Source organism: Ornithorhynchus anatinus, chromosome 16 (genome assembly GCF_004115215.2).
Source record: "Ornithorhynchus anatinus isolate Pmale09 chromosome 16, mOrnAna1.pri.v4, whole genome shotgun sequence".
Lineage (NCBI taxonomy): Eukaryota > Metazoa > Chordata > Mammalia > Monotremata > Ornithorhynchidae > Ornithorhynchus > Ornithorhynchus anatinus.
Genome location: NC_041743.1, coordinates 34,751,859 through 34,772,105, shown reverse-complemented (window position 1 = coordinate 34,772,105; position 20,247 = coordinate 34,751,859). Strand labels below are relative to the sequence as shown.

Genomic DNA, 20,247 nt, shown 5'->3' with positions numbered 1-20,247 from the left:
CAGCCAGGACCCAACTTAGAGCAGAGGGACCCCGCTGGGGGTCCAAGGGCAGCGGGAAGGACTGGGAGGCGTCGAGGGTGACCTCCAGCCTGTCCCTCGCAGCCCTTGGGCCTTGGCCTGGGCAGTGGTCCCCAAGTCGGCAGGGCCCCTCCTGCTTGGCTGGACCTCCCTATTCTCAACACAAGCCCACCTTGGGGATTCTCCCACCTCCCTCTCCCCCCAGCCGTGGGTGCCCTAGCCCCAGTCCACCCTGAATTGAGATCCAAGACTGGAGTGTCAGAGTCCGGCCTGAGGTTCAGGGGGGCCTGGACCTCATATCTGCTGGCGGTGCTGACATGGGTCTGAACATCTGGTGTCCCAGCAACGCTCGGGGTGGTTGTGCTTGGGTGGGCAGGGGTGGGTGGCTCCCAATTCCCAGCCCGGGCTCTCTCCCCCCCCTCCACTCCCCCCCAGCAGGCCCTGTAGGCTGACCGTAGCCCCTCACTGACCCCTCTGCTACCCTCCCTCTAACGACACGCCCGCCTCTGCTCTCGCAGGTCCCGTGAGCACCCCGGTGCCGTTCCTTCAGAGCATCCCCATGTACCCGTGCAGCGGGAGCGGCGCAGGGGCAGAGAAACGCAAGCACTCCACGGCCTTCCCCGAGGGCAGCTTCCTGGACCCCTCCCCCGGCCCCGTGGGCGGCCAGTACCTGGGCCAGGGAGCTTCGACCGGCGAGGGCCAGTCCGCCCAGCCCCTGGTGCCTTGCAGCTCCACGCAGCACATCGTCGGACTGCCCAACGGGCCCCAGCCCGTCCACTCTGGCTCCGTCTTCAACCCGTCCCACTACCCCAACAGCACCTCATCTCAGCAATCCATGCTCTCCCAGTATGGCGGGCGGAAAATCCTGGTCTGCTCCGTGGACAACTGTTACTGTTCGTCCGTGTCCAACCACGGCGGCCACCAGCCCTACCCCCGCTCCGGCCACTTTCCCTGGACAGTCTCTTCCCAAGAGTACTCCCACCCGCTCCCGCCGGCCCCCTCCGTTCCTCAGTCGCTGCCGGGGCTTGCCGTCAGGGACTGGATCGACGCGTCCCAGCAGCCCGGGCACCAGGATTTCTACCGCGTGTATGGCCAGCCCTCCACCAAACACTACGTCGCCAGTTAACCCGCCCGCCCCCCACCAGCCCGCCCCCCACGGGGGGACCCGGGAGCCTCCTCACCTACGCACCGGAGACCCCCCCCCCACCCCGTCCCCACAGCCTCCTCTTTCTCTCCTGGGTCTGGTTGATTTTTCTTTCCCTGTTTTTCCTTTTTTATATAAATTTACCAGGAGCCAGGAAGCAGGATGGGACCCGGGGTTGGGCATTGTCCGCCTCAAGGCTGGCCTCTCTGGAGTTGGGAGGCTTTGTTAGTTCTAGCCGTTTCTATTTCTCTCTTTCTCTTTTCTTTCATCTTCTCCTGCCCCTCTTCCCATCCCTCCACTGGAAAGGAGGAGTGTGCTGTCAGCTTTGGAGTCTGGGGCCTTGCGGTCCCACCCCCCAACCCCAATGCTGGCATTCCCCTAATCGGCCCCCGGGAGACAGAGGTACGGCCTGGGGCTGGGCCGGGGCCTGGGGCGTCCCCTGGGAGGGCGATGATGGACAGGTTGGAATTTTCTTTCCTTTCTCTTTGTCTTTTTTTTTAAAGTTCGATCACTGATTCAGTAAGAGATGATCCGTATAGATTGTGTGTTTTGGGGGTTTTTTAATGCTGATTATTAATTTTTTTTTTTTGAGTTAAAAGGCCACTTATCATGCAGCTTGGCCTCCTCAATTTTGGAGCAGAATCTGTAAATACACAATGGCAGGAAACCAATGCACAGGAAAGGGAAAAAGAAACTTTTACAACAACAACAAAAAAATAATAATAAATAAAATAAATAAATAATTAAAAAAAGAATAAATAATGTGTTTAGGTCGGGGGTGTTGGGGGAAGGGGCTGTCCCGCAGTTGGGCCTTCCTGAGTTGTGACAACGCAGCTTCCTGTAACGAGCACTTTGTATAAAGCGTGGACTTCCTGTTATCGAGGGGCAGGGATTGATTCTGTAACCCGTCTTAGAGCACACACCAAACGCCGACCTTCCAATAAACGTCATGGCGCCACCATCGTCTCCTCCTCCTGCTCCTCCCCTTCCCATCTCTCCTGCTGTGCTGGGGCTCCGAGGCCCCTGGTTGGCTGCATCTGCATCCCAGCGTCCCCCACTCTCCCTCCAGAAACAGTTCTTTCCTCTGGGCTCCAGTCCTCCAGGGCAGCGATGAAGAGAGGGTACAGAGGCCGGGGCCGAAGCGGGGGGCCCGGCACAGAGCAGCTGGGTGATGGTGGGTTGTGTTTTAGCTGAAAAGGGATAAGGGATTGGCATTGTTTCTCTTTAAACAATTCAAAATGAGGTAATTGCCACCAGTTGGCAGGTGTGTGTGCTGGGGGAGTGGGTGAGGCGGGGGATGGATCACCTGTGAGAGAAGTGGGGGGAGGGGCAGTTGTCAAAGCCCTCGACTGGGGTCAGGTGGAGGTAACTGCCGGCCAACTGCTGCCGAGTGGCCTGGTTTTTGGGGCGGTGGCCTCATCTCTGCTGCCCCGTTCGGGGTGCTGTCCCCGTTTACCAGCCGAGCTGGTGCTTATGGTTGGAGTCTGGGAACTGACCTGATCCTCTCGTGGTCCCAGGCCCGACTCACCCGAGCCCAGCATCTGCGCCCGTGTTGCTTTCGAGTGATAGGTTAGAAGGGCAGGACTGCTGAGCCAGAGGGCGGGGAGTGGGGCCAGGAATGCACACTCGCCCCACAGGCTGCTGGGATTTGCAAAGCTACTACTGCTGCCTCGCTCTCCGGGGTGGCACCCATCTGTTCCCGGGGCTTGGGCTCCTTCGAGGGCATGGCCTCGGGATGAAACATACAGGTGGGCAGAGTCTGGGAGGCCCCAGTTTTTGTCTTGTCATCTGGAGGGGCTGGGCTGCCGGCTGCTCCCACTCTGGGGCTCCGGGCCCCCCTCAGTAGAAGGTGAGAGGCAAGGTAAGAACCCATCCCTGGTTCCTCCAGTCCCAGGACTCATTTTCCTCCTAGAGTCGCTGTAGTGGTGGGGGACAGGAAAGATCTCCTCCAGCCTCTTCCAGGGAGGGGTGGAAGTGTTCTGCCCCTTCTCCCGACACCTGTCCCATTGCCCTAGTATCGGCACCTCTCCTGGAGCTTGAGCCTTGAAGGCAGTAGGCCGAGAACCTGCCTTCTGGGTGTAAAATGTGGAGGGGGACTGAAATCAGTGAGGGCTTGGGGCAGCTAAACTACCCACACCTGTGTGTCTTGGAGGGGGCTGCCTTGAGTGAAGGCTTTGCATTTGTTTCCTATCACTCATCTAAATGCTAACTTTTATTAGTCTGCATACATTAAGACTCCCAACTGTATTCTTTTTCACCAGAGCCTCACAGTTCCCTGTGCTGGGCCCACTTACCATCGGTCCTCTGTTGGAAGGGCCATTGGTTCAGAGGACTGTGTTTTGGGTGCCTTGCACAGAGTAAATGCTCGATAAATGCGATTGATTGATTGATGGCTCGGTTGGTGGGCCAACCGGAATGGGCCAGGAGGAGGAGGGAGCCAGGAGAGGGGGCCTTGCAGCTGCTTTATTGAACCTCCAGCCCTGCCCTCCCCAGAGTCCTGAGCAGGGTTGTGTGGTGGGCGGGCAGAGGCACAGTCACATTTCTCCTAAGAGAGGAAGGGGGCAGGTTACACCATTAAAGTACCTCCTCTGCCTGGGTTGCCTCAGCCCTCAACAGTCTGTGGGCTCCATAGCCCAGGCCTGGACATTACTGTGAACACAGTGAGGGCTCAATAAATACCATTGATGGATTGATTGCTTGTCCCGCCCGAGTCCGATGCCCTCACCGCAGGGCAGTTTCCTTGAGAAATTGGGAGTGATAGGGTGAACGGTGATTGTCCATCCCAGCTCCCACCTCCAGTCTCGGTCCTTGCTGGGCAGTAGGAGGCTGCTGATGGGGTCTGGGGGCTGCCTGGACTCTCCCTGTATTTTCTCGCCCTGCTAGATGCCCCGTGGCTTGGGGGCCGGGATGACCCCCCCCGCCCTCTCTGCCCTTCTGACCGGAGGCTCCTTTCGGGAGCAGGGGGCCACCTCTCCTCCCAACCCCGGGAGCTGTGGCTTTGAGGTGGGGGCGGGGGGGGGGGGTCAGTCTCGCATCCCCTGGCCTCAAACACAAGCTCGGAAACATCAGTTTCATGACTCAGCTTTTCCAAAGTCAGTAATTTGCAGTCATGAGCGGGTGGGTGGGGGCGCGGAGCCAGGGCTGGGTGGTGGGGAGGGGGCGTCGGGAGGGGCAGCGGTTTTATAGGAGGATGGGGACCACCCCCCACCCCCGCCCGGGGCCTGTGCCCTCCCTCAGGGGCGCAGCGAGGTCTGTGGCCGTCTGGGCACGGGATGCGGGGAGGCCCCGAGCCGACACACCCAGTCAGTTATGTTAAGGATGGGACCCAGGCATCCAGGCTCCCCACCGCCCCTGTCCCCGCCCTTTCCTGAGGGGCTGAATGGTGACTCAGGCCGAGGGGACCGCCCCTCACCCCACCCCCGTTGGCCCTGCTCGATCTCGGGACCGAGAGGAACGTGGGAATGGCCGGATCCTGCCCCTCCCTGCCCGCCCGGATCTGCAGCCACCTCTGGGGTGGGACATCTGGATCTGGGGATGCGGTACCCCGGCCCACCCATGAGAGGGGCGGGGAGGGATTCCGGAGAGGAGCCGGCTGCTGCGGGCTGGAGAGAGCCGGAGGCGGGCTTTCCCAGGCCCTGAGCATGGCAGGCCGCCCTACCCACCCTCTCAGAAAGTTTCAGGCCCCGCGGTCCTGGTGCCCAGGACAGTGAGGTCATGAATCCATCGCTCCTTCCTGGATGGATGGTGGATAAAGGGAGAGGAGGGAGGGGCCGGCAGATCCTGATCCACTAGGCTGCCTCTCTCTTTGCCAGCTCCTCTCCTGCTCTCTCCTTTCCCTCTTTGAGCCCCCTGCTCACCCCTTCCTCCCCCTCACCCCCACGGTCCGTCTTTCACCTTCCCCTGTTCTCCCCTCAGGCCCCATCAAACTTCAGAGAGGGAGTTAGTGCCTGGGGGAAAGGCACAAAATAATTTTCCCGTTGTGTGATCTTGGGCAAGTCACTTAACCTCTCAAGTTAAGTTTCAGTTTCCTCATGTGTAAAATGGGGGAATTCAGGACCTCTTCTTCTTCCTCCTTAGACTGTTAAAGCTGTGTGGGACGGGTAGTGCGTCCAAACTGATTGTATTTATCCTAGCACTTGATACAGTGCTTGGCATATAGTAAGATGATTATTATTATTTTAGAAGAACCCTAAGGGCAAGGCAAGTAGTCTCACAGGCTCCATAGTCCGCCGGGGCTGGGGATGCAGTGGGTCAGCAGCACAGTTCCACCCAAGGGGCCTGGGGGAAGAAGAAGGGAAGAGGACAGGATCTGGAAGACAGGCTATGCCTATTCCCCATGCATCGGCTAGGGCAGAGCAGCTAGATTTTTTTTTTAATGGTATATGTTAAGCTCTTACTATGTGCCAGGCATTGTACTAAGCACAGGAGTAGATACAAACTAATCAGGTTGGACCCAATCCATATCCCACCTGGGGCTCACAGTCTTAGTCCCCATTTTACAGATGAGGTTACTGAGGCACAGAGAAGTTAAGTGACTTGCCTAAGGTCACACAGCAGACAAGTGGCAGAGTCGGGATTAGCACCCAGGTTCTCTCATTCCCAGATCCATGCTCTATCCGCTAGACCACACTGCTTCTCTGAGATTGGAGTGAGCCGTTGGCCCCCATTATTCTCAGGACGTGTTTGGATGGAGGGGTCAGGGGTAGCCTTCCCAGCCCTGTACATCGTCCCCTGCTATTAGATGGTCCCTGACGACCAGAAACTACAGGGGTCGTGAAGAGGAGGGTGGATGGAAGAGGAAAGTCATCCATTCTGATTCCAACTCTCTCTTGCCCAGAAGCTTGGTGTCTTTCAAGTCTCCATGCAACCCTCAGAGGAGACCCCCACGACCCCATTTGGGCTGGCAGGCAGACAGACCAATGTATGGTCAGATGGCAGTCAGGCCCAGCGGACAGACAGGAAGAGGTAAACCAGTCAGAAGGGAAGACAGAGCTCCCTTCTTCTCCCCACCCGCCCCCCGCATGCCTCAGCTTCAGCGGTGGCAGCTGCAAGGCAGCTGCAGGGGGAGCCCCCCTTTCTCTCTCCCTCACCCCCACCCCCCCATGCCAATCTGCTCAGACCTGGGTTTGGCCCAGAGCTCAGGACGAGGCAGCTGCTCCCGGTGGGGAGGGCGGACCAGCCTGGTTGAGCCCCTCTTCCCCAGGGGCCAGGCTGCCACAGGCCGCCCTCTCTGGCCCCGGGCCCTCCAGAACTGTGGCTTCCCTCAAACCAGGAGAGTCTGGGCAACACTCACTGTTTCCACCGGGCTGCCTCAGAGAACAAGGCCCGTTGGTTCACTGTTTAGATCGGGTTTCACTTCCAGATTCTTCCTCAGGGCTGTGGCGTGTGGGTTCCCGGAAAGGCGAAAGAGCCTGCCCCCACCTCCCAGAACTGCCCCTGGGGAAGCGGCCCCAGCCCCACCGCCCCTCAACCCTTCCCTGATTTTTCTTCAGACCCCTCTCCCCACCCCTCCCTTCCCCCAGGGGGGCCAAAACAGATGTTCAGGAGGTCAGCCCTCCCCCGCTCTCACGGACCCTGATTGGCACCGGAACTCACCCCATAAAGTCATCAGAGAAGCCTGGGCCAGGCCCCAACACAGCAGGCTGACGAGGGGAGAGAGAGGGAGGGAGGGAGGACAGGAAGGAGGAAAGGAGGGAGGAAAGGCCAGGGCGGGGGGGGGGCGCGGGTGAGAGGTGGGATGGGTGGAGGCCTGGGCAGGGGTATGTTCTGAAGTGGCCAGAGGCAGGACACTTCTAAACCTGGTCACTCGGGCTAGACCCGAGGGCTGTTTGCCCTGTCCACTGGCTCTCCCTCCCCTTCCCATCATCCTGAGAAGCCCAAACTCTTGCTTTTGCTCCCCAGGCCCCTGCCCTGCCCTCTCCTGATGGCTTTGACATCCAGGATTCTTCCAGAGCCTCCAAGTCCAGCTCTGGTTGCCCCCGACGTAGATTCTTTTTTTTCCTCCCAGTGGTATTTCTTATGGGGTTACTATGTGCCAAGCACTTTTCTAAATGCTGGGGTAAATTCAAGTTAATCAGCCCCTAGAGTCCTTGACCCATATGCTGCACAAAGTCTAAGTAAGAGGGAGAACAGATACTGAATCCCCATTTTGCAGTTGAGGAAACCAAGACCCAGAGAAGTTAACTGATTTGCCAAAGGTCATACAGCAAGCAAATGGGAGAGTTGGGATTAAAACCCACATTCTTTGGCTCCCAGGCCCATGTTTCATCCACTCCGCCATGCTATTTCCTCCAATTCCCCACAGGGGGTTGAGGCCCAGAGAGGAATTCAGAGGGTTTTTTTTTTGTTGTTTTTTTTAATGGTATTTGTTATGCACTTACTATGTGCCAGGCACTGTACTAAGCAGTGGAGTAGATACAAGCTAGTCAGGTTGGACGCAGTCCATGTCCCACATGGGGCTCACAGTCTTAATCCCCATTTTACAGATGAGGTAACTGAGGCACAGAGAAGTGAAGTGATTTGCCCAAGATCACACAGCAGACAGGTGGTGGAGCCGAGATTAGGACCCAGGTCCTTTGTATCCCAGGCTAGTGCCCTTTCCACTAGGCCATGCTGCTTCTCAGAGTTGGCTGAGATCACCCAGCACCTAAACATGAGGCTCCCCTCCACATGGGCACACGCCCACTCACTGACCCCAGAGGATGCCCACAGAGTCAACCCATAGACACATAAACACACACGTACACAGAGTGAATGTACATATGGAGGGCCACCCTGAAAGCTCGTAAGCACAGTACACCACCCCAGAAAACCTACCCAGAATGTACCCCTGTAACCTCCAGTGTATATACACACACACCCGGCCGCCCCCTCCTCCTTTGCACACACCCTCACTACACATTGTCCCTTTGCATCTATAGTGTACCCACCCATGTAAAATGTACCTATACACAGGAAGCCCATGGCCATGGGCATCTCACTCTCCTCCCGAGCCACCTGGGAGGGAAATCTCTTCCTCACCAACTCTTCGAGCTTCTCCCCAAAGATACCCAGGAAGCCCTTGGGCAGCCGACCCTTTGCTTGACGCAGGAAGGGAGGAGGCAGAAGGCGACAGAGGCTCATATCCAGGCCGAGCCCACTGCAGGGCAGGTCAGGGCCTCTCGCTGCCCCAGCAGGGGCCGGGGTGCCTGCAACCCAGATGTGGGAAGGCCGGCAGGGAGGGGAGGAGGAGAATGTTGGTAGTGCCTGCCCCCCACGCCCCCCTCACCCCGACCTCCCCCTGTTCCTTTCATGTGGTCCCTTTGTCTGCTACTGCGAGCTCAGCTTGGGCTCAGCACTGACCCCCTCCCCTTTCTAGCTTCTCCTCCCTTGGCTCCCCTTGCTCCCTTCCTCCAACACCGCTCCCTCTCGCCCTGGCCCATGGCTGGCCCTTCAGATTCATTCATTCTCTCCTTCCTGCACCTCTGGCAGCCCCCACAGGATCCCCACCCTGGCGAGGCAGCTGGGCCTGGGGCTCCCCCCACCCCCGACCCCCTGGAGTCCTCTCTTCTCACAGGCAGCTGGTCTCGGCTCCCCACCCACCCCTCGGAAGCCCGAGGCCCGTTGTTACTGGGTTGTGGCCTCCCAAGCCCCCAGCTGTCTGGGGTGGGGCACCTCAGCTGGAGAGCAGCTGCAGAGCCCCGGGGCAGGGGAGCCAGGAGAGCCAGGGGAAGAGGAGGAGGAGGAAGAGCAGGAGGAGGGAGGAGGCTCAGCTTGGGCCACAGAGATGTTTGGGACAGATGGGCTTTGGGGCCGGGTTATATCCAGCACATCCAGCTCTGATTCTGTTCTGGGCAGAGGCAGGCTGCTGACCTTTCATCCCTGATCCCACCCCAGTTCTCCCCTTCTCTCCATCTGTCCCCCCACCTAGCCCCCACCTCACCCACTCTCCCACTTTGGGGGCTGCTGGGACTCTTGGAGCTGCCTTGGGAGGGGGCAGTTTCTCTAGCAGCCACACCTACCCCTCCCTCCTCAGCCTCTCTTTCTCCCACCTGCACATCTGTCCTTTGGTGTCCCCAGCCCCAGCCCCCAACCACTGGTTCCTTCCCTGCACATCTGGGCACTGATGGTGAGGTGTGGCCTCCCTACTCCCTCCTCCCCCCACCCAGGACACTGGACACAGGGATCAAAGCCCGGCCCAAAAGGAATTTCAAAAGACCAAGGAAGCCTCCTATGGTGGGCCCCTCCTCCTTGGCCCCCCTAAAAAATCTCTCTGTTGGTTCCGGTTCCGTTCCTGCTCGGCTGGGAGCAGGAAGCCTCCTCCCTCCGGACCCGCCCCCCACCCGCCAGATCGGAAGAGCTCCAAGGGCCCCGTACTTGCAGACACACAAAAACATCACACGTTCACACATCCCTTCCCAGTGGCAGAATCCCAGCACACAAACAGCACACGCTTAGCTCCGGGTCTGCCCACACACTCCTGATTCGGTCACACCCGGAGTCCCAGGAACACTGGGCCATTCGCCACCGTCCGTTTCAGCCGGACACCGGGTAAATGACCGGAGAAATGTGTTGGAACTGGAGGCCGCCCAAAGCCCCCTTCCTCCCCCCTTAGACCCAGTTCCAACTAAAACGACTCTGGGGGCTGGGGCCTTAGTTTCCCAGGACTGAATACTGGGCATTAGGCATTCCCAGGGAGGACAGGGAGGCGAGGGCTGTGGATAAGAGGTCCGTTTTCCTTTCCCTGACCCCCAAGTCTCCAACCCCCAATCCCATGGGGCATCTGACTGGACTGAAGCTTTGCTTTCAAGATCTGTTCTTATTTCCCAGTGAAGCCTGGTGTCCCAGGGAGTGGGTGGATAGGATGAATCCTTAGCTCAGGCAGGAGACAACGACCACCTCTCCTTCCTTCCTCACCCTTCCCCACTCTGCCAAGGATTGCAGAAATGGCCAGACTCCCTTCAGGGGGTCTTCCGCCCCCTGGCCATTGTGTCTGAGCAGGACATCGCTCCTGGCCTTCCCTTCTCCCCCAGCCTGAACTCTTCTAGATGTGTTGTTCTGGAGTTGAGAGAGCTCTTGGCCTTCTTCAACTCAGTCCTCTGGCTGATGGGAAGTTCTTTCTGATGTCTTAAGTCTCTTCTACTGCAATCTGGGAAGCTTTTACCCTGGGGAGTCTAAGATGCACACAAGCTCCCTTGTCATATCCCCCCCTCAATTTGGGGGACTAGGGTTCCACTTCCCTCCCCCTGCTCTCTGCTTTTCCCAGTTTCTCTATGGCGTGACAGGGTTACATGAAGTGCAGTTGGGGGGAGTTGGGGCTGGGTTGGTTGGGAATGAAGATTGGGAGTGAGCTGGTGGGGGCTGTGCAGGAGAGGACTGAGGAGCAAGGCTGGAAATGAGGGTAGGGGTTGGAGGTGACTAGGAGAGCTGTGCGGGGGGGGCGTTGGGGATGAACCACTTGAGTGATGAAAGTGGAGAGACAAACAGGAGCTGAGGACAGACATGAAGGAATTCAGATGGACAGGCAGCTGGTGGATAAGGAGGTGGGGGCAGTGAGAGGGAAGAAGGGGTGGGAATTGGTTCCTGTTGAAAGACCAGAGAGCTGGAGGAGGAGGAGAAGGACGGGGCTGGGGGCCGGGGGGGGGCGCGGAGGAGGGGAGGTGCTGGTCTGGGGCCCAGGGACACTGATCAGGGAAGACAGATGGGAAACAGCTGGAAGAGGGCAGGCACATCTGCCACATCTGCCAGGATTTCCTCTAGTCTGTTGTGGCCACAGCCCTTCCTCTTGAGCCCACCTCATCGCCTCTGGAGCTGGGACCAGAGCCCTCCTTTGGGGGCCCGATGGGCCTCCCTATTCTTATCGGGCCTCTCTTCCTCCGGGAAACCTTCCCAGATTCCGGTGCACAGTTATAACTAAAGGGCTTCCACTTCTCTCCCCTTTGATTGCCAGTGGTGGTGACATTAGTGTGTGTATGTATGTTTGTGGGTCTGTGCACTGGGTTTAAAGAGCTCAACTTAAGCTATTTCTAAGTCTCTGCCTGAAGATCGATGCTCCATCTTGGCCCATCTCGATTGTGAGCTCCTTGAGGATGAGGAATGTGCCTTCTCTTACCTCTGCCCCTCTTGTCAGCACCCACGAGGAACACTCTTCCCAGTGAGACCTGGAGAACTGGGTTCAGGGGGCTGATGAGACGGTCTGTGGGGTAGGTGGGGCTCAGGAAGGGGAGGGGAAAAAAAGAGGGGTGGAGGCCTTGGGAAATCTGCTGAGGCCTCTCTGACACTGGAGTCACAACCCCAGGGCCAGTGTGGCTTCCTGTGCAGCTGGGCCTGGGGAGAGATATTACCGCTGCTCCCTTGCTCAAAGAAGGAAGCAAAGGAGAAGAATGATCAGGCTGGGCATCCATGGGGCAGCCGATGGAGACTTCTCTCACTCCCATCATGTGTTCAGCCGATGGAGACTTCTCTCATTCCCATCATGTGTTCAACCCTTAGGCCTTCCCTCAGAGCCAACCCAGATGGCTCAGCCATTCTTTCTGGCACTCAGGATCTCCCTCTCTCTCTCTCTCTCTCTCTCTCTGTCTGGGCTGGTGTCTCTGCCTCTGGATATGAATCTCTCCCAGCTTCTTCTGAGGCTGTGTGTCAGAGGAATAGCCTCTGGGCCTCTGTCTAGTAATGGGATTTATTGAGCTTCTTCTGCAAGCCACACACTGTAGTAAGTGCTTGGGAGAATTCAAGAGATAGTAGACATGACCATGCTTACGATATAAGGTGGGAGATACTGACAAAATCATTAACGAATAGTGGAAGTGTAGGGAGAACAAGGATCAGATAGGTAGTTGAATGAATGTGCTGGGATGAAAAGTAAGATTAAATTATTGAACAGGCAATTTTATATAGATAGGTAGTGGCTTTTACATATACATATGTATGCGTATACACACATACATATATATATATATATTTATAAAATACCAATGCCAAGGATAGATATAAACAAGCAAATGTCACTTTATGAGTCTGTGTTTTTTTGGTTTTGTGTGTGTGTGTGTGTGTGTGTGTGTGTATGAGCTCACCAGGCTAGACAAACCAGCCTGAGAATAGGGCGTCTCTGGCTGGGGCAGAGGGAGTGGAGGGGGCGTCTCTGGCTGGCTCAGATGGGAATCAAACCAGCAGAAGCCGTGACACTAATGTGGTGAATTCTCCTTCATTATGCTGACAGCTGCTGCAGCAGCCACAGAACTGGCTCCCCCTCCCTCCTAGGGCTGGGGCCCAGACCACACCCCTGCACACACACACACACACACACATGCACACACACACACACATGCACACATAGATTTGTGGGGCCACTGGGATGGGCCTGAAGGTGGTGCCTATCTGGCAGCAGGGTACAGAAGTGGTGGCAGTCTGCCCCTCTCTCAGAACTCCGGCCCTCCCTGGCTGCTCAGCTCTGGGGAAGGGGGAGAGGAGGGAGCCAGGATCTCTGTAACCCCTCTCCCTGAGCTGTGGCCCTGGACTGTAAATCTAGGGGGGCATAACACACATCGTTCTCCCACCCAGTGCACGCGTACACACACACACACACGCACTCTCTCTCTCTCTCTCTCTCTCTGCTGACAGTCTCCCCTTGCTCCCTGCTAGCTCAGTACTCAAGTGGCATCTCCAGCTGCTCACCTGGCTTGTCCCTGCAGAGAGGATGGCCCCGGGGGCTTGGGGGCAGGGGGATGATTAGTGGCTTTAGAGGGCAGCTGATGCCCATCACTGTGTGCTCCTGCACAACTATGCCACATTCACTCACCGTTCCACCCTCAGACTCCCACCCAGATCCAGGCACTTAACCCCAAGGGAGCCCCCCAAGCACACTTTCCTCCTCTTTCCCCTCATTCTTTGTCTGGCTGGGATTTCCAGCCAGAGCCTCAGCCCAGTGGGAATGGCCTCAACCCAAGCCATCACTCCTGTCTGTCTCCTGCTCAGGAAAAGGCCCAACAGATTTTGCTGACCAATGGTCTTGCTCGCTCTCCTCCCACAGAGCTTCCTCCCCTCAGTGCCTGCCACCCCTTTCCCACCCTGCTGCTGCTCCCTCTCCTCACTGGCTCCCGCTCCCACTCCCCTCCCCTCATATTGCCTGCCACCTCCCTCTCCCACCCTGCCGGGCTCCAGCCTTCCCCGGGAGAGCCGGGAGAGCCGGCGGGCCTCTCTCATTCCCAGTGGAGGGAGCTCGACAGGGGCAGATCCTGAGCCCAGGACCCAGCCTGGCCCCCAGAGGCCTCCAATCTAGAATTCTCCTCTTCAGCCTCAGGGGGCTAAGGAGACCTCCCCCATATTCCCCAAGGTCACATAGCTTCCTAGCCATAGATTCCACCACCAGTGACGGGAAGCCAATTCCTTGCCCCATCCTCTGCTACTCCCAGACTTAACCTGGTCTTCCCTGTCTGGTCCCCCCGAACCACATTCCCTCCCCGTAGTTCTCCCAACCTGCTCCATCTTCTCCCTCTTAATCTTTACCCTCTGGCCCAGCTCCTACTTTAGGCCCCAGACCTTGCCTGCTCCTCTAGATCTTCTGGATCCTGATCCACGCCCTGGCCTCCCCCTTCCCCCCTACCCCCACCTCATCCCCTGAGCGCCCAGGCCCCCCAGGCTCCGGCCCCTCCGCCGGCCTGGCGTCAGCAGAATCGGCGGAGCGGTGTAGAGTGGGGTGGGGGGGAGGCGGCGGCGGGGGTGGGGGTGCTTGAGGAGCTGCCATTGTTTGCCTCCAATCAAGATGTTTCAGAGGAAATCAAAAGCACCAACTGGGTAAATCATCATCACAAAAAAAACTTCTGCCTCCAAAATAGGTCAAGTAAGACTCAAAGAGAAAGAGCGCGAGAGCTCGCCGCACTGGCGGGGAAGAATGGAGACAGCTGCAGCCTCCAGTATATATGTATCTGCGGATAAATATATAGATATCCATGCATATGGATAACGGCGCACAGCTGCCGGGCCTTCTGTTCATTAGGACCAACTGTTTCAGCGGGAGAGGGAGAGGTGGTGATGGTGGTGATGGTAATAGTGGTGGCAGTTATAGTGGTGACGAGGGTGGAGTGGAGGTCCGAGCAGGCAGAAGAACTCAGAGTAGCCACCAGCCCTGCCATCCCCTCCCTCTCCCTGCTCCCAAGCTCTTCCCATCCCTCCATCCGGCTCCTCTCTCTGGCCAGCTGTTCTCCCTCAGTCTTCCTGGAACGGCAAACACGACGTCCCGCCGCTCGTGAGGACAGAGCTGCCCGTGGCCTAGACCCCAGTCCAGTTCAGAATAATAACAACTGTGGTATTTGTTAAGCACTTACCGTGGGCCGAGCTCTGTACTAAGCCCCGGAGGAGCACTCAATTGGGTTAATCACAGTCCCTGTCCCACATGGGATTCACTCTCTCAAAGGGAAGGGAGAATGGATATTTTATCCCCATTTTATAGATGAGGTAGCTGAGGCACAGAGAATAATAGTAACGATAACTGTGGTATTTGTTAATCACTTACTATGGGCCAGGCACTGTAATAAGCGATGGGGTAGATACAAGCTAATTGAGTCGGACACAGTCTCTGTCCCACACAGGGCTCACAGTCTTAATCTCCATTTTACAGATGAGGGAACTGAGGCCAGAAAAGTGAAATGACTTGCCCAAGGTCACATGTCAGACAAGGGGCAGAGCTGGGATTAGGACCCAGGTCCTTCTGGCTCCCCGGCCCATACTCTATCCATTAGGGCAAACTTCTTCTTCTTTACTTCGGAAAAGTGAAATGACTTGCCCAAAGTCACACAGGAGACACGCGAAGCAGCTGGGACTAGAACCGAGGACCTCTGACTCCCAGGCCTATGCTCTATCTGCTAGGCCACGCTGCTTCTTGGGCTCAGCGGGCCCCACCCAGGCCCCACAGGAAAGGGGGTGGGGAGAGCCCCCCGGACGGACATAACGAGGAGAATCTAAGGCCCGGAGCCACATCTGCCTAACTGGGTCTTGGGAGAAACCACACAGAGGTTGCCCAGACAGACAGCTTGGGGTTGTGGTGGGGTGTTTACCCAACCTTAGTCATCAAGGAGAAAGCAAGATAGCAACTTCAATCAATCAGTCGATCCATCAGTGGTATTTATTGAGCACTTCCTTTCTGCAGAGCATTATATGAAGAGCTTGGGAAAGTACAATACAATCGGTAGACATGATCCCTGCTCTCAAGGAACTTACAGGCTAGTGGGGAAGATGGATGTTAAAATAAATTACAGGTAAGGGAAGTACCCAAGTATAAGGATGTACATAAGTGTGGTGGTGGGTGGGAATGATGGGGGGAGTACTTAAGTGCTCAGGGGGAGACTGTCTGACTTCCCACTTGAAGGATCCACCCATCTCTCCCCAGTCCAACAGCCCTTCCCTGCAGGCTCCTCCCATTCCTGGCTCCTCCTTCCCTCTCAATCCTCATCTACCTCAATCCTCAGTTTGCAGCCTTCTCCTCTTCCTCCTCCTCCTCCTACTGCTCGGCCCTGTCCCTCCTGTCTCACTCACTAGCCTCCACGCACATTCCTCCCGTCTCCCAGCCTCCGGCAGTGCCATTCTGTGCACCCAGAATGCTCTTCTCACTCCCCTTTGCCAAACTCCATCCCTCCCTGCTTCCAAAAGCGTAGTCAAAACCCATCCCCTCCTGAAACCTCCCCAGAACACATCAGTCACCTCTGCTCCCTCCAACACTTCCCTATATTTCTGTAATTACGGTGTGTATATGGTAGGGCTGGGCATGTTCACTGGTATCTGTTTTGTTCTCTGCTTCTGCCACCAGGCCTTTGTCTGCTTTTCTGTCTGACTGGATGTCTGTCCTCTACTTGCCTCCAACAGGGCCATTTTAACAACTGGGCCAAGGGAGCAGCTGCCCCAGGGCTCCTGGACCTTCCCCTGAGGGTGGTCCCATCCTCTTCTCTCCTCACTACTCTCCTCTCCCCCAACCTGGACTCTTACTTGGCCCCAGGCATTCCTGAGGTAAAACAAGGCACCTGCAGTTGCCATGGGGGAGGAGGGTGAAGAGCGTGGGCTCTTGAGTAGTTTAGAGTGGGTCTCTCTGCTCTCAGCTTAACCAGACCTGTCACCTTCCTGGTGGCAGGAGCAGAACCTTCTTCCTCTGACACAGCCCAGTCCAGGACTCTGCCTCAATACCCAAAATAATAATTAATATTACGATTAGTTCTTAAATACTTCTTAGTAGTTCTTAAGCACTTGTAGATACAAGATGATAAGACTGTGAGCCCCATATGGGACATGGACTGTGTCCAATCTGGTTATCTTGTTTCTATCCTAGTGCTTGGTATAGTGCTGACACATAGTAAGCACTTACTGAATTCCATAAAAACAAAACAGAAATACCAGTTGGATCTGTCCATTTCCCTGCCCATTCCCTGTAAGACTGAGTCCAACACTGACCCCAGCAGGAGAAGAGTCTGAAGCTGGGAATGGGCAGGGGCAGGAGCCAAGTACTGGGGCTGGGTACCGCAGTTCCAGTAGGGATGGGTTGACATTAAGGATGGACTGGGAATACACAAGGTTAAATAAGGAATTGCTTTTCCCTCAACTTCATGAATGTTCTATTTCCTCTGTCTGTAATTTATCAATCAATCAATCGATCAATCAATCAATCCTATTTATTGAGGGCTTACTGTGTGCACAGCACTATACAAAGTTTTGGGAGAGTACAGTATACCAGAGTTGATAGACACATTTTCTGTCCACAAGGAGCTTACAGTCTAGAGGAGGAGAATAATTGTGGTATTTGTTAATACCACAATTATAGCCAAGCACTGTACTAAGTGCTGGGGCAGATACAAGGTGATCAAGTCCCACCTGGGGACTCAGTCTAAGTAGGAGGGAGATATTGAATTCCCATTTTGCAGATAAGGGAAACAAGGCACAGAGAAGTTAAGTGACTTGTCTGAGGTCATGCAGCACTAAGGGGCAGAGTCAGAATTAGAACCCAGGTCCTCTGACACCCAGTTCTGTGCTCTTTCCACTAATAATAACAATAATAATAATAATGGTGATGGCATTTGTTAAGCACTTACTATGTGCCAGGCACTGTACTAAGCGCTAGGGGTGGATACAAGTAAATTGAGCCCACTAGTTCACACTATTTCCCAATTTATTTCAATCTCTGCCTCCCTCTCCAAACCGTAAGCTTCTTCTGGTCAGGGATCCTGTCTACCAACTCTGTTGTATGGTACTCTCCCAAGCATTCAGTCCTGAACTCTGCACACCTTAAGTGCTCAATAAATAGCCTTGATTAATTGGTTTTGGGGTGTAACTCTGGTTTGTCTATGTGAAGCCCGCTAGGAGAGTGGTTTCCTTCTTCCCCAGCCCCACTAGGAGTTCAGTGGCTCTCAATTATGTTACTGGTGAGGGTGAGATCCAGACTGGGCCACCTTCTTGCCTGCCTCCTCCTTCCCCTCCACCCGTATGCCCAACTCAGAGGGCTCAAGGAGCACAGGGATGCCCTTCTCTTCAGTCTCTCCTTCTCCGATGCCCCCTCCTCCCCTTAGCTCCTCATCCTTTACCCCCTCCCCGCCACCGGCTGCAGCAATCCCCTGGATTCCTCCTCTCAGCTCCCCTTCAGCTGTCCAGGCCCCCCAGCCTGGAGAGGTGATTAAAACTCCACCAGTGGCCTCGAGGTCTAATAGGGATTTAACACCCGTCCCCTCCGAGACAGCTGGCACAGAGGAGCTGGCGTCAGCCCCTCCTCCAAACCTCGGGGAGCCGCCCTACATCAATGGCAATGGGGGTGAGAGTGGGGGGTCTCTTCCCCAGTCTGATCACCCGTGGGGTGGAGGGGGGACAGACCTCCCTGCCCTTCCCAGAATCCCTACTGAGGTCTAGAGGGTGCCTGAGGGGATGAGGAAAGGCCACAGGAGTCAGGCTGTTTAGCCTGGAGAAAAGAAGGCTAAGGGGTGAAGGGGGGGGGGGGAGGGTAAGGAAGAGGAGAAGGAGGGTGGGGGAGGGGGAGGGGAAGGGGATAACGGTTTCCAAAGCCTCTGACAGATTATTATGAGGACACTGTCCAGAGAGGAAATGGGTTTAAATAGCAGCAGGAGAGAACTGGGGAAGGAATAAGGAAGAACTTCCTGTTTGCCAGGGGAATTAAACATGAGGGGCGGAGGTGGGGAAGTGAGGGCAGGCAACTGAGGATGGGGGTGGTTCGCAGAGGTTTAAAAACAAGACTAGAGACTCCTCTGCCCAGTGTGGGTTAAGCAGTCACATGCTTGGAGGCAGGGGTTTGGACCGGAGAGCTTTTTGTTACCCCTTCCAGGGCTGGGAGTCTGGGGAAGAGCCTTCCTCTTTCCCCTGAGGGGCCTGAGCAATGACTTTGGAAGGAGATTGAGGAGGCCGGCAGGGACCGGGAAGAGAGAACTCTTGTCTCATCAAGAAGCTACCCCCAAAGCGCCCCTATTCCCACAGTCCTCCTGTCTCCACCCCTCTAGACTGTCAGCTCGTGGTGGGCAGGGATTATCACTCTGTTGTTGCATTTTCCCAAGCGCTCAGTGCTCTTCACCCAGTAAACGCTTAATAAATACGATTGAATGAATGGAGAGCTCTCTTTTGGGACACCCCCATCCCTTTGCCGTGAGGGGAACTGTCCCCTCCCGTCTCTTTGGGGTCGACTAAGCAGGGGCCAACTGAGCTTTTCCTGTTTATTTCGTTGTCAAGTCGAGGGGCAGGGTTAAAGCAGGGGCGCCCCCTGCTGATTGCCTTTGGAAACACAACAGCAGCAAGGATGGGCCGGGGGCTCCTGCCCCCTCTTTCCCCCGGCCCCCTCAGTCCCTAGCCCCTCGCCTCCCTGTTTATTCTACTTGCTTTTCAGCTGTGGCAGCAGAGACACTGTAAGAAATATCTGGCAGGTGGAGAATATGCTACAACAGAAGCTGACTGGGCCTGCAGCGTGGCTTACTGGATAAAGCAAGGGCCTGCGAACCAGAAGGACTGGGTTCTAATCCCGACTCTGTCAAATGTGTCTGCTGTGTGACCTTGGACAAATCATTTGTATATATTATGTACTACACTATTTATTTGGTAATGAGGTGTGCATCCCCTTGATTCTATTTATCGTGTTAATGTTGTCTTGTTTTTGTTTTGTTCTGTTTTACTCTGCTGTCTGTCTCCCCTGATTAGACTGTGAGCCCGTTATTGGGCAGGGATTGTCTCTATCTGTTGCCGAATTGTACATTTCAAGTGCTTATTACAGTGCTCTGCACACAGTAAGCACACAATAAATACTACAGAATGAACAAATCTTTGGAGTAGAGAAAGCCCCAGAATCCTAGAAATTGCAGGTGACCCTTCCTCTCTCCTTCCATTACCTTCAAGAAAAAGGGCTCTCTCAAGGCTGAACTCTCTTCTAGGGAAGAGAGAGACAGAGACAGCAGAGAGAAAGAGAGATGCCAGAGCGAGAAGCTCCAGGGAGAGAGGGGAGAGTGCTGGACTGGCAAATTTATCATCCAAGCCGTGAGTGCCTCTCCCTTCCATTCTGCCTAACGGCGCTGGGCAGACTGCAGATTTTCAAGCTTTCTGCAGTGTTGGAAAAGGAAATAACCTAACAGATTGCAATTAAGGGGAGGAGGGGGAAGAAAAAAACCCACCCCTAAACTGCAGCTTGACTGAGTGCTAAACTGTGTTTTAGCAGAGGGCCAATCAAAAGCCTCTGACACAAGCCTGATTCCACTTAAAAAACTTAATTGCAATTACTTGGTTGGTGGAGCAGCGAGGCAGCTCAGTGGGTGAGACTGCTGGGACCAATTTGAAACCAGCCCTGACGCTTGTTACAGAGCAGCATTCTGGGTGGGGAGCAGCGGTGTCCTGGGGAGAGCAGGGGCGGGGTGGCTGGCCCAACCCATAAATCTCCTCCCGAGAAGTTCCTGCCTTTGGTGGTGGGGGGGTTGTGATCAGAGGAGAAGTCATAAAGTGCTCAGGAGGCCTGCTTTTCTCCTCCCCACTACTGGCCCCTTCATGTCCTTTAGGAGTACTGGAGCAGCTTTGGGACAATGTGTTGGCGTTCCACTGTACCAGACACAGGTACCAGGTCACTTGGAGCCAGGCCATAAATTGGCCAG

At 55.7% G+C, this 20,247-nt stretch overlaps 1 protein-coding gene across 1 annotated transcript in view; it reads left to right on the top strand.

Annotated features, from left to right (window-relative positions):
- Window positions 1-2,121, top strand: part of TRIM8 (tripartite motif containing 8) — a 28,962-nt gene extending 26,841 nt beyond the window's left edge. The window contains exon 6 of the mRNA XM_007667718.2: window positions 537-2,121. Within this exon, the coding sequence (XP_007665908.2) occupies window positions 537-1,144 (608 nt within the window). The 3' untranslated portion in view covers window positions 1,145-2,121. The remainder of the gene's footprint in view (window positions 1-536) is intronic.
- The last annotated feature ends 18,126 nt before the right edge of the window (window positions 2,122-20,247 follow it).